The sequence below is a fragment of the Grammomys surdaster genome, unplaced genomic scaffold (genome assembly GCF_004785775.1).
Source record: "Grammomys surdaster isolate TR1022 unplaced genomic scaffold, NIH_TR_1.0 150, whole genome shotgun sequence".
Taxonomy (NCBI): Eukaryota; Metazoa; Chordata; class Mammalia; order Rodentia; family Muridae; genus Grammomys; species Grammomys surdaster.
The window spans coordinates 3,945,904-3,960,366 of NW_021604608.1; the positions used below are offsets into that span (position 1 = coordinate 3,945,904).

Here is a 14,463-nt window from a genome sequence, read left to right on the forward strand (position 1 = left end):
AAAATGGAGTTCAAAGTTTCCAGCTATAGTGCAAATTCTGGCATAAGGAAAGTGATGGTTCTTTCAGTCCTTGTAGAACAAGATTTGCCTGAGTGCTTTCTGGCATGCTCCAGATTCCCCTTGGTGCATTGTATGCATGATTTAAAAGAAGCTGTGTCAGCGCTGATTTATACATTGACAGCTAAGGATAAAAAGATATGGGCAAACATACAGCTCACCCTTTTACAGATTAACCTGGAGACTGCATTAGGCAAATTCGATAGCATTAAAAGATTTTGCCAATTTGTCTGGAAACAATTTCTCTTTTGTAGCACGTCAAGGGTAACACTTCATGCCACTGTACTAATTTAAATGGCTTTGATAAATTGTTCAAGAGGTTAGAGAATAGTAGTGTAGATATATATTTAGCACTTTGAAATAAAAAGGCTATTAACTTAATTGTTAAATGAATTTAATCTTTAAAAATCAAAAGTGCTCAAGGATTTAAGTGTTTTCTTGGAACCTCTGCAGCTGTATTATATCATGAGATTTAAACGTCTTCCTGGAAAATGAAATTACACTTTTGCATTACTTCCTAATAAGCAGGAAAAGCTTTCAACTATTACAGTACTAAGAATCCTGGCTGTAATTGAGGGAAAACTTAGATTTATAAATTCAGTGAAATTGTATCATTCGCAAGATTGGCCTGCTTTTATATTATCCTGTATTTTATTATTTATGTAGCATCAAGTTGGTATTGTCTGTGTTGGTGTCCCCTAGAGACTTGTTTAAAATGATATGGGGCAGTCATGAAATATCTCCTACATATGTAATTTCTACATAAGTGATTTAAAGAGGCCTCTCTGAAAGCCACCAGATGAAATCTCAACACCCCTATTTGGTAGCCACGAAAGAGAACCAGCTGTTTTACAGAGTGTTCAAACAGTTTTGTAAGGGCTATCCCCAAATGTGAATTAGGCCTCTTGGTGAATTCTGGAGTTGAAACCTGGATAAGATACATCTATATAACAATTATAATCTCACACTTGTATGTCCACTCTCCCATATCCATCACATACTGCTCACATGTCACGTCTTCCTCATGTGAACCACTGTTACACGTTTCCTCTACTGGAACAATAATGTCACTAAGCATCAAGCCACCAGTGTCCAAACTGCTTGTTGAAAATAGGAATTCAGTGACAATACTTATTTCTTTATTTCAAGAAAGTAAATTATTTTTTTTTAATTATTGAAAGTAGACTCTTCTCTCATACAATACAGGACTACAAGTTTCTCCTCCCTCCCTTCATTGCTCTTAGCCCCCAATCTCATTCTTCCGTAGATAAAAAGTGAAGTTTAAACATGAACGTTATGATTTTTAATTTCAAACACAGACATTAGAAAAAAATACCACAAACTTAATCAACTTTGAAAGATGAGTTGTATTCATTCTTCCAATGAGTATTTGTGTTCAGTATTTAAAGCACCGATGGAGAATTAGTTTTACAAATTATATAATATTTAATGGACTTAAATAACAGGTAAAATTATGTTCATACTTTATAGGCTGTTGGAATAAAATACTTAGAGTTGATTTTTGTTATTGTTTGGAGCTAAAATTAGCAAATTTTCATTTAAGTTTTTATGAATTTATTTCCTAATCTTGAATAAATTATTTTCTTCGAGAATCACATTCTGAAAGTTTCTTAACCCAAAAACTAACTGATTAACACTGCATTGAATTTGCATGTAATAATAAAATCACATTTAGAAAGTAGTGATGACCCTTCCATGAAGACTTCAAGCTTGTAATATGTGGTCTTGGTTGGGCATAGTGGGGAGATGCATAGCATCGTTCCTTGCTTGCAGTTTGTAGTCTGTTAAGAAGAGTGCTTTTAAAAGATGAAAACCTGAAAGTAGGCTTACTCCTTCTTGCCAAGGATAGTGAAATTAACATGCAGCTGGGCTTCTCTGATAAATGGATTCAGTTAGGTCACTGAGGGGGTGCATGTGACATTAAGTGATTTACAGCCCTTTACCTTAATGAAATTGTTTCAGCAAGATGACGCTGAAAGCTCTTAATGGATAGCTTTTCTTGATGTAATGAAATTGCATTCCTATGGCATTTAATATAAGGTGCAGTTATTATTTACTGGAGCTTTCCAAGAGCTGCTATTTGCACAGACAGTTCAGAACAAAAAGAGATCTCAGTAGCTGCACAGAGGGCGGAATGGCTTGTGACATTCCTAAGCAGATGAGTGTGTGTGAAGGAGCATTTCAGGAAATGTGGCCAGAGCTTCAGTGCCCCTTCAGAAGTCTTCAGGTCTCCTGCACCCTCCTTTCTGTTACATGGAGTCTTTTCATCTGTTTAACAGGCAACTGGATTACAACCAGATCAGCTGCATTGAAGATGGGGCGTTCAGAGCTCTGCGAGATCTGGAAGTGCTGTGAGTATTGCTTGTTTCTCTCACTCTCTTCCTGGGAGCATCGTTTCTAGAGAGTGACAATGTGATGACTTAGCTACTGCCTCATAGTCGCATGTCAAAATGTTCTCCTAACAAGAAAATACTTTTTTAAAACTTGTGACTGCACAGAAGAGTAAAGTTGTATGTGGGAAAAAAACATGTATATATTTCTTCATAGACATTTTGTATTTAAGAATACTCGAAAAATCTGGTTTTTTTGTTTTGTTTTTGCTTTTTTCTGTTTTAATAGAATATCTTCATAATTGGTACTTCTTTCTGAAGTTGTCAATTTCTAAATATTAAGATATAAATATAGAATCACCCCCCCTTATTTACTAATATAGTTTGTGGTTTGTATGGAAATGTGTTTTTATTTAATCATGCAATTTCTCATGATGACATAAATCAACATTTTTATTTGTTTATTTTGATACTGAGTTTTTAATTTGAATGAGCCATAGATAAGATCCATTTCAGAGCCTTAATTTCTATTCTCCTTGAGTAAAAAAGATTTCTCTGTGCTTTATTTTCATCTATAATATAATCAAACATCTGGCATTGGGCTGAATGTGAAGTGGTTTTGATTTTCTTATCAATTTGTTAAAAGTTGTACAGAAATTATCAAGTACCGCCCCCATAAAAATTTGGGCAGTGTGGTTTATTGGGGATTGTGTGAGCCTTTGAAAAAAGAGTATGAAGTTTAACAATCTTTCAATGAAGATAACTTATTTTAATAATATTTTTATGTCATCATTATTTGTATTATAAATTAAGGTAGAGTTTCTACCTGCCTCCTGAACGGAGTTATTTTAAAGAGTTAATAAAAATTAATCACAAGTGTTTCTCATGTTCTGTACATGTAAGTCATCTTTACTGCTACTGACAAAAACTCCTTTTTCTCTTGAAAGATAAAGTGCTTATACACACTTTAGTTTAAAGCTACTTTTTAACCTGTGTGCAGGCAACTCTGCTTCCTGTGTGTAGGGGTGGGGTCGGGGGAAATGAGAGACCGCAGGAGAGGAAGAGCAAGTGTCAGCACCACGTGTAAAAACACTTCACATATATAGAGAATAACTATGTGTTTGTTATTTTCATCTTAGTAAAATTTCCAAATATTGACATTTGCAGGGCACATTACTGTACAACATGTTAAATAAAAATCTAAAACATTAGGATGGGGCTCCTAATTTTATCTTAAAGAGATACATAATGATTAGGGCCTGTTTGCAGATGAAAATAATTAAAATTTTGTAGAACAAGAAAATGTGGGTGTCTTTTAAAAATATTTAAATATTTTAATGTAAAGTCTTGCGATGTTATGAATGTAATCTTGTTATGTACATTTTAAAGATAATATATTTAATCCATTTAAACAAATTTTTTCCATAATATGGTTCATAAAGGAAAATGGGATAATACTTTGAGAAGATGGAGCTAGCAAGTAGATCTAAGCAATCTTCCTGAAAGAGAGTGGCAGAATTCTGACCCTGTAGGATCTTATCTTCTGACCTTGTGTGAAAAATGGTAGACTAGCAACTTAACCTTCACCTGGGAGTCCAGATTCCCAGAATTTTAATTTGAAATTTATTTTTATTGTCTGACAATATTGAGGGCAAACAAGAGAATATGTTGTAATCCTGTTATCACTGATAAAACATCTGCATGAGAATTTTTAGATAGTTAATAATGTCTGCAATGCCAAGAGACAAGTCATGGCAGATGAGAGCAGAGTCAGTTTATCGCTCATAGTAAGCTCTCTATCCCTGTGGAATTCTGGTTGTAGTATCTAAAATTAACTACATATTTTCTTACTATGAAGAGAAACCTCAAAACCATTGAAAACTAAATGTATCCATAGGAACTTTTTTCTTATTTGGACATTGGACACCGAAATGAAATTGCTAGTTTTACAGATTTTCTCTTGCCTACAATATAGGCATAATTTAATTAAATGGAAACATAATGAGTCATGTCCATTAGGTACCAGACTTTCTGCCAGATCTTCTGTTCCTTGGCACTAAGAAATTATCATGAAAGCCCTACCATATACTTCATCATTTCAAGGGTAACCTTTTATATTTTTGCATCACGACATCTTTTTCTATTAAATATATTCCTGTAACAAAGAGCAAATTTTGAAGTTGAAAAATAAATTGGCTATACGAAGAAGAACGTATTCTTAAAACATCTCCCCAAATTGAATTTCAGCATGCCTTGTACCCTCAAAGGTTTTAGTTATCTCGAGTAAGCTTAAATTTTGAGAGTGGGAAGAGATGCCAGTTGATATCAAGACTCTATTGAAAGTGACACAACTACAGAGATGAATCAGACATACAAAAGATACTTAGTATTGGTACTGGTAAAAGAGATTCTTTTTTTTTTAAATAGTCTGGGATCATGTGAAAGTGATGCTAGTCCAATTTAGCTGGGGAGTACAGGACTGAAATGTGAAAGTGGAAAGGAGTTTGTTGAGTGGGGATCGTGAGAATACTCAGGTTTCCGCCCATGCAAGTAAGATACAGAGACAATCCAGGTGTATTATACTGGATCCACATGAAGTGTTTGCACAGATTTTTAAACTGAGCAGTCTGTGGAGATCAGACAAGTAGCATAAATGAAATGACTAGACAAAAGATGGAATGGTCAAGAAAAAGAGACTGGACATTCTCTTGTGCTGTCTGCAAACACACTTGAGTGTGTCTTTTTCTTTGGAACATCTATTTAACAAAACCTCTAGCTCTTGAAAAAAAAGAGACTGACAATGGAGGACAGTGAGCTCCTTAGTAAACTAGAAATGATATTCTCAGTTGACGTATGTAATGTTCAGTTGTTTGTTGGCCTGGTACTATGGAAAATGGCCAAACAATGTCACTTACTCAGGAAGTGAAAATTTTTATATCAATCTTCTTCCTATATATAAAAATACTACTGATTAATTCTACTATTTTATTTTGTGATTCAAATGTATTTGAAGTAGATGGTGTACGTTTGAAAACCGTCTCTATGCCAACCATCAATGGTTGCGATTGATGGCCAGATGGTATTGTTTGGATATCAGGAATCGACTTCTCAGTAAAGTTGATTACATCATCTGAGGACCTAAAACACTGACTGACTGTCTTTGCTACCAGTTTTGAAATGTATTTACAAACACAATAACTAACTTCATGAACTAAACTCATATAGAAAGAATACACAATGTATGGGCATCTATAAAGCATTGGATCCCTTGTCTTGTGTTGTCTAAAATCTAGCATTTTATTATGCTCAAGCAACATTGTCAAATGGCACAATGTATCCAGCGGTCTGAAATAAAAAAAAAATACATCTCAAATCTCAAAGGGATTCACATTCAATTAATTCTCTTTTCCATCTCTGAAATAATAACAAATAATTATCTTGACATTATTTATATTAAGGGAAAACAGGAGCAATCTTGAACAAGCCAGAATTATACCTTTTTGACAAGACTCCTTTGACTATCCATTTTCCTGGCTCTTCCTCAAGATATGATGACTAAGATTGTGACCCAAAAGAATTATACAAAGTACAGCGTGCCATGCTGCAACTAATACAGATGACATCAAAGCTTTTATATGATGCCAGAGCAAGCCATTTCATCCTCAAATAATGAAAATGCTAAATACAGATGCATGATTTTACAGCCAAATTTCTAGAGTAGCCATTGTGCACAGCAAAGTGTAATTAAGTTGTCTTCTGTAATAATGACTATGTGTTGCCAGAATGAAATTTCACCTGACGTGTCCATCAGTATAAAATTTCATAGACACTAATTAAACAAAGATGTGTAAAGTGCAGTTTTCTAACTGACTCTCGTATGGTAAGTAGGCTTGCATGCAATCATATCATATAGTAAAAATGTTCTTACCTAAGTTGTACATGTATGACAAGTGTTAAATAAAATTGAATGCATAGTAATTTTCTGAACTGTGGAAGTTAGGCAACATCTTTTCTCTAAAACATTGAATTCTCTATATTGTCTCTACTAGTAAGTTAGTTGTTCGCTTAAATGCAGTCATAAGAAGTTTTTTATGTTAATATAAAATGATCACTTACTTCCCATATCTAACTAAAATTTTTGACTTTTTTTTTATTCTACAGCACTCTGAACAATAACAATATTACTAGACTTTCAGTGGCAAGTTTCAACCATATGCCTAAACTTAGGACATTGTAAGTAGTCAAAATGTACAGAAAGATGGATTTAAAAAATTATGGCTGTTTCTTCAGTACAATTTGTAATGAGTGGACTAGAGGACCACTAGTTCGTTATGGCATAAGAAAGGAAAGCGCAACTTGAGAAGTCAAAAAATGCTATTTTAGCAAGTGCACTGTTACTCTGAAAACTTGAAGGCTTCCTCATAAATGATATGCAGTGCAGAAAGTTTGAAGGAAAATAAAACATTTACTTTGAGCTATTGGAGAGGTCACATTTCATTAAGAAGTGGAAGACTCCTTGATTGGCTGTCAGAAGTGATAAATGGGAAATCTTTATGATTTTATTACTGTATTAGAAGCAGACCTAATACAGCTAAATTGTGCTCTAGTGTTCTCTGTAATGTAAAGTCAGGGCATCACCCGCTGGTGCTTGAATAATTAAAGCTGTGTCAGCATTTATAGTTAAAGATAACTTCCCAGGGTTACACACAGTCATTAAGATATTTTGGTGAAATAATGTCTGAGCTACAGCTATTTTTCTCTCTCCAGGAAAAATTAATCATTAAATTCCAATGTGTAGATATCTAATTTTTGTATTTTAAGACAAGGTTCTCTGATGAACTGGGTCTCAAAATCACTGAAACCTAAGAAGATATTACTGGAAACACGGGAATAAAACCTAAGAGCTGGGTTTGGGGTGGGGAAATGTAAATTTTTTAGTCAGTTAAGTCTATTTTGATTATGTTTTCAAAATATTTCTCATTTTAAATAGTACATAACCAAGGCTGGCATGGGAGTGCTTAGATGCTATCCCATCATTTGAGTGATGAGCTAGAAAGTTTGAGTATTCAGGGCTGACCTCCACTACATAGTGAGGTCAAAGCACAGTGGATTGCAGGAGATTATCCCTTATACAAATAAATATAATACATAAATAAATAGGCAATCAAATAGCTTTTAATTGAAACACACATTTTATTTCTTTTTATTATTATTATTTCTTAAATAAATATATACTGAGTTGTGTGGAATGTCACAGGTCTTTAATCCAATGCTCAGGTAGCAGAGGCAGATGTAGTATGAGTTGAAGGCCAGTCTCAGCTCCACAGTGAGTTCCAAGCTAACCAGGGATGTACAGTGAGACCTTACCTTAAGAAAAACAAAAATAAGACATTGAATTATAAGCATTTTAACACCTTGACAATAATAATTTAATAACTAAATTCTATTTCCCTATGAGAATGAGATTAATTAATAGCCTTATTTATTTCAACCATGCTTGGCAAAATCAGTTCTTATATTAACTTTATGTAATGCATGTGAAAAAATAAAATCATGATTTCAATTCTCTAAAAGAATAAATCTATTGAAAGGCTAAAGCAATCTGATATTGCATTTCAGTGTCCTCATCTACTGGTAGCCATGTGCTAGTTTGTGTTCCAAATAAACTTTAAAATGTTTTGAGTCTCTTTCTCACTCTATTTGATGTAGACATGGTAACAGACAGGGCTTAGATGATGTATCTGGTAAAGAGTTTTGGAGGAGGGACCAGAGGCTACCAGTGTCAGTGTTTCAAATTCTCAGCAATCTGGGGACCTGCTCACTCACCTTTCCCAAAATCTAGTGTATGACCTTAGAGTATTCCTTATAGTTTCAATGCAAAGCAGCCTGGTTCTTAGTCACAGACTCAAGGAGAATAAAGCCATCAAGCTCCCTTTTGGTTAACTCATTTTTTCCTATGGCATTATTGGTACTTAAAAATTCCATTTTTATACTCTGATTATCTTTCTAGTCTGAGTTCTATGTTTTACTATCCATTATCATTATTGGGTTAGAATTGAACACATCAGCTAAAAGGGGCTAAAATGGTTTCACTTTGTCATAGACAATTCTAGGAATGAAGCCTTGATTTATAGCATTAGATACCCCATTCTTTAGCTTGAGCAAACATAAAAGCCAGTTTAAAATCATTTACCTAATTTAGTGGATACATTTGCATGATATTTTATTAATGGAGACATACTATTGGCAATTTGGAAAAAATCCATGATCTTGCACAGATCCTTGCAACATAAAGGAGACAGACATATTTAATCACTTCCCTCCCACACACTGATGCCTTTGAATCTTACTCTTTGCTCTTTGGAGCCAAGTACAACTTATTCTTTTCCTAAGAGAGGGAGAGAGAGAGAAAGACAGAAATGGGGGAGGGAGGCAGAGAGGGAGAGAGGCAGAGAGAGGGAGCAGGAGAGACGGATTGAGTCAGAAACATAGAGAGGGAGGGAAGGAGGGAGCAGGGCAGTGAAGGAGTGAGAGGGGAATGGAGGGGAGAAATTACAAGAGCTATGTTTAAAACACTGTCTTATGTGGAATTATTTTTCTATCTTGTTTAACAAAATAGTGTTATGCTAAAATGACTTTGTAAGCCATTGCTATAGAAACTAATAATGGTAGAACATTGCTAATATTTGGTCTGTAAGCCACAAGTGTTTTTATAAATACTCTCCCTCCATACTTCTTTATGTCCATAGCTCTGGACTACCTCTCATTTTGTTGAAGCTGTAGAACTATTTGGCTTGTGCTGTTTTTTTATTTGTTTGGGTTTTTTGTTTTGTTATTTATTTGTTTTGGTTTTGGATTTTGGTTTTGGTGGTGGTGATGGTGGTGGTGTTAACCCTTTTGAATTAACATAGACAAAATAAAATTTCATGGTCTTAATGCTTTTGGTTTGCTTAACTCAGTAAAGGATTTGACTCACATGTGTGAACTAATTTCATTATCAGAGAAAAACTGCATAGCCATTCCCTAAGATGTGTCTGTATTGTGTTGATTAAAAAGAAAAGAATATACTTTTAATAACAAATTTTGAATTAACTGTCCCCTATTTTCTTGTTTTGAACTCCTTCCTCTCATTTAGTCGACTCCACTCCAACAACCTGTACTGCGACTGCCACCTGGCCTGGCTCTCGGACTGGCTTCGCCAAAGGCCACGGGTGGGCTTATACACTCAGTGTATGGGCCCATCCCACCTAAGGGGCCATAATGTAGCAGAGGTTCAAAAACGAGAATTTGTCTGCAGTGGTAAGATCAGTGAGGTTACAGTATTGTTTTTACACTATTGTGTAACAGGCGTGAGGATTTCAAATGTCCAAGGTTCAGATTTGCTTTCCAGTGAGTCATCATGCACTCATCGCCATGGAGACCCTCTTTCTCACTGAGAAGAATAAGAAATTCTAGGATATGTGTACCTAGGGCAATTACTGGTCACTTGTATGTAAAACATTTCCATTTTCATCCCATGGGAATATAAGAAATTCCAAGATTATAGCAATACTTATAAATTGTTATTTTCACCTTTATTAATGATTATTAGCTACTTTTAGCCTAACTAATGAAAATGAATAGATAATCCTCAGATACTTACTTACTCTAAAATTCAGTCTAACTCAATTTTAATTATAAAATGTTGGGGTAACTCTTTATAGATATACACTTCAAATGATTCAATTGTAATACATATATATATATATATATGTATGTAAGATGTAAGATATATATATATATATCTTAAGTACGAAAATGTCTGAAAGTCAAATTTATCAGCAGCTAACATTTGCTGTGTTCTGTATGTCTAAATAGTATTGATCTAAATATTTCACATAAAGTTGCCTCATTTCAATTCTCTTAAAATAACTATATGAACAATATGAATTAATCTCTACATTGGAGACTAAAATATGGTGAAAATGATAAAGTATTTAAATTTTGTATGACCAAGTTCAACATCTCAACATCATCAGCCTGTATATGCATACATATGTGTGTGTGTGTGTGTGTGTGTATATATATATATATATACAAATATATCATAGATGTATATATGATTATATAATTATAAATATATGGCTAGATCTGCTTCAGAACAATTGTTTAAAATATAATGAAACAAACTTTTCATGGTGTTGGGGATCAAACTGAGGCCCTCATATGTCTTGGCATATATTTTACATCACCAGACTTCACACAAAGTTTGAAATAACTATATATAATTGGCTTTTCATATTTATGGATTACACAGATTTTTTTTCAACCAACCAGAGATCAAAACATTTACAAAAGAAAGGGTCAGTACTAAAACTTCACCATTATCTTCTTTAGACTGTAAGCAATAAAATAGTGTATACATATTTGTGCATCATTTATATTCTGTTACAAGTAATCAAAAATTTGGCACTATAGGGTTGGTTGGCATACACTACATCCATATGAAATCCCCCTTTTTATAAGGTGCTTGTAATCCCCTTATTCTAGTAACTATGGAGGTCTTGTTCTCCTCACTTATGCTTACAAGGGAGGAATCTCAGGCATCAAAACAGTGAACATGTTTAACTGAGGAAAATTCTGAGCTCATACTTGAATGTTTAAAGCTGTTTTAGGGAGTTTATCTGCATCTCCCATACTTTTTAATCTAGCTCGAATTTTCCTATAATGCTATCAAATGTTCTCAGTATGTCTGATTGCTAACAGTTCTCTACTAATCACTGTCTTTCTCTTTTTGCTTTTTCCTTGCTGCCTTCTAGATGAGGAAGAAGGCAAGTTAACTTTTTGAGTGTGTGTGTGTGTGTGTGTATGTGTGTGTGTGTGTGTGTGTGTGTGTGTTGTGGTGTGTGTGTGTGTGTGTGTGTGTGTGTGTGTTGTCCCTCCCCACAGTTTTTAGGCTTAGAATATTGTAGTTTGAGAACTTGTATGGAGGGATGGCTTTAGCAGCCAGATCATTGTCTCTTTCTGGCACTTTTCTCCCATTGGTATGGACCCTTTCCAGAAGATCCCAGAGGGTTTTCCTGATTTTCTCCAGAAACCATAGATAAGCAGGTGCCTGTTGGATGCAGCCTGCATGATGATGTTCTGGTTTTCATTAGTCAGGTCATGAAATCTGATTTCAGAATACTTTTGTTTTTAAATACTGAGTACGGAAATTACACAACTGCAGGTGACTGATTATAGCAAAAGTATCAAACAGAGGAAGCCCTGAAAAGAATCATTTGGATGAACAATTACAGAATGATATCCCACCAATTACTATAATAACTTCAAAGAAAGCAGCGATTTGAATCTCTCCAGACACCAAACTTTTATTACGTAGTGTTCTCCTGCATTTGTTGCCATAGAATAACTTAATTTCTTCAGTGGTTATGTCAACCAAGATGGAAGTCTTCTGCATTTTCTTCAGAGACAAAGTAAATTATGTTGCAAGCTCCATTAATCTCATTAGAAATAATATAAATTATTCTGAAGTAACTACATTTTGGAACTAGAATTCAGATCTTGAATCTGAATTTAGTGTTCCTAATATTTTTCAAGTTCTAAATGTCTTACGATTTGGGGCTGGAGAGATAGTTCATGGTTAAGAGAACTAAATTCCCTTCCAGAGGTCCTGAGCTTAATTCCCAGCAAGCACACAGTGGCTCTCAACCATCTATAAAGGGATCTGATGCACTCTTCTAGTGTTTCTGAAGACAGCTTCAGTGTATGCCTATATATGAAGTAAATGCTTCTTTAAAAGAAAAGAAAAAGTCTTATAACTTTTATGGCAACTATTAAACCTCAAGAGCCAAATGCATTACATCTCAAGATATAAATGCATTTATTCCACAAATATTATGGACTCTTATTTAATGAACAGCTGTGAGAGAATTTGACCTATGTCTCGGGCTTTCTTAACTGAGCACAGTTGGCATGTTTCTCATGTCTCTCTATTGTGAAATTAAATTTGAGATTGTGAAATTTCAAGAGAAAAATCTAACCGTCATTGATTTCTTTTTCTCTCTGTTTTTCTCCTTTAGGTCACCAGTCATTCATGGCTCCCTCCTGTAGTGTGCTGCACTGCCCTACTGCTTGTACCTGTAGCAACAACATTGTAGACTGCCGAGGGAAAGGTCTCACTGAGATCCCCACAAATCTGCCTGAGACCATCACAGAAATGTATGTTCCCTGGATTTTCTAATTCTTCTATCTCCCTTCTAATCCAACCCATGATATTCTCTCAGGAAACGTGAGTTGATAAAAGACAACTCTGTTTAGTGGACTTAGCCAAATGATTTTTCTGAAGAGTACAGACCTGGACCCTTACTCTGTTCAGCTAAGTACTTAGTTGAAATTGTTATGAGTTATCACAAGTAGAATGAAAAGGAATACATTTTAGAACATGTTTAAAAGATATTTAGGCTGTTTTGGAGACAGTGTGTGCACATTGTCCTGACTTTAGGTTCTCTGGTTTTCTGATGTTGGTATTCTACTACAGCAATGGAATTCAGAGGTGGCCAACAGAAAGGCACTGCTAGCAGATGCACTACCTTCTCAAAAGCTAAGGTTCAAATTGAAGTGTCATGATCCCACTTTAATGGGCAGAACATGTGATGTATAGAATGTGATAGACTATAGCAAGTATCAAGTCTATTATTTAGCTAGAAAACACTATAAGATATGAGACCCAATTCCTACCTCAATCAAATGCCAAATTCTCTAGACTGTTATATACCTTCATTTCACTGTATTGAATGTTAATGTCCTTGTGAAATCTAAGTCATGTGGATAAAAGAAACACTTGTAAGATGCAATTCACAATGTCAGCATGATAGGAAGCATTAAGGAACCATTAATGAAGAAGGTATCTCTAACTATATAGACCATAATACTACTGTTTTATAAACCAATTCTAAATAGTAACACTATTATCAGCTTTAGTTTCTTTTTGCCTAAGTGGAACGGTTTCCTATAAAAGCAAAAAATTAGCCTATTATTTTCAAAGACTGCCTATATTCAAGACATTTGTTTAATTGCTGTAATATATTAACTGCTTCAGCTTCCCTTATATGAGAATAATCTTAGTTCACACAGCCTACCTTCACTACTTTCAGGTATAAAGTGAGCTCATACAGACTGGAGTATTGGGCTAAGAGACATGATCTTCTGCAGAGCCTCCAGAATCCACTGAGCTTTAACACAAGCACCAAGACAATGCCTAATGCATGAACATAATAGTATCTTATTCAAATGTTTAGTTGTTGGAATATTATTTTACCTCTTTCCAAGTGTTTTGGTTTTTGTCTGAGCTGACTCTTACAATAATAATAAGATGTGGTTTTGGAAGTGTCAGGTCATAATTTTGTAAGAAAGAAACATCAAGAGCAAATGACAGAGGTGACAGTGAATCAGTTGCCTTAGAGATTGTAGAGTTGGACTTCAGGATAACTTCATTTTGAGGCATTAAAAAATAGTCGTCTAAGAAATCTCTATCTATGATGCTAGGTATGATAGAAGTCGTTTTTAGCTTAATTAGAACATCATAGATAGTCTGAAGAAAATTATGAAAAGGAAGCCACAATAATCATTTAATTTCTTCTAGAGTTTGTTATTACAGTAACAAGGAGATATTATGCAAAGACAGTAACCTGCCGTCAGTAATCCTTACTCTTTAAAAGGTTGTATCGGTATGACATAATTTTAATGACATATATTTATATATAGCATTGGGTTTTATAAAGCCAATTTCATTCAAATATATCATGCTATCATATACTGTGATCATAGTCACCCTAGTTTAGTTTCCTTCTCCGTGTTTGTGTGTGTGTGTCGTGTATGTGTATATGGCTTTATGTTTCTATATGGAATTTTAAGACCCACAAATGAGAGAAAACATAAAACTGGCAATATTTGTTTGTCTATGCCTGGCTTATTGGTTTGATGTATTATTTCCAGTTGCATTCGTTTTCCAGAAAACTACATTATGTTGCTCTCACTTAGAGATGAATACAATTCCATTGCCTTTACACATTAG

General features: G+C 34.5%; 1 protein-coding gene across 5 annotated transcripts in view; it reads left to right on the plus strand.

Moving 5' to 3' along the window:
• Positions 1–14,463, plus strand: part of Slit2 (slit guidance ligand 2) — a 320,684-nt gene that overhangs the window by 198,979 nt on the left and 107,242 nt on the right. For 3 of the 5 annotated variants that reach the window (XM_028765192.1, XM_028765191.1, XM_028765189.1), the window contains exons 6-10: positions 2,358–2,429; positions 6,570–6,641; positions 9,544–9,707; positions 11,207–11,218; positions 12,470–12,608. In XM_028765192.1, the coding sequence (XP_028621025.1) occupies positions 2,358–2,429; positions 6,570–6,641; positions 9,544–9,707; positions 11,207–11,218; positions 12,470–12,608 (459 nt within the window). The remainder of the gene's footprint in view (positions 1–2,357; positions 2,430–6,569; positions 6,642–9,543; positions 9,708–11,206; positions 11,219–12,469; positions 12,609–14,463) is intronic. The other 2 variants (XM_028765190.1, XM_028765193.1) reach the window with 1 other exon arrangement.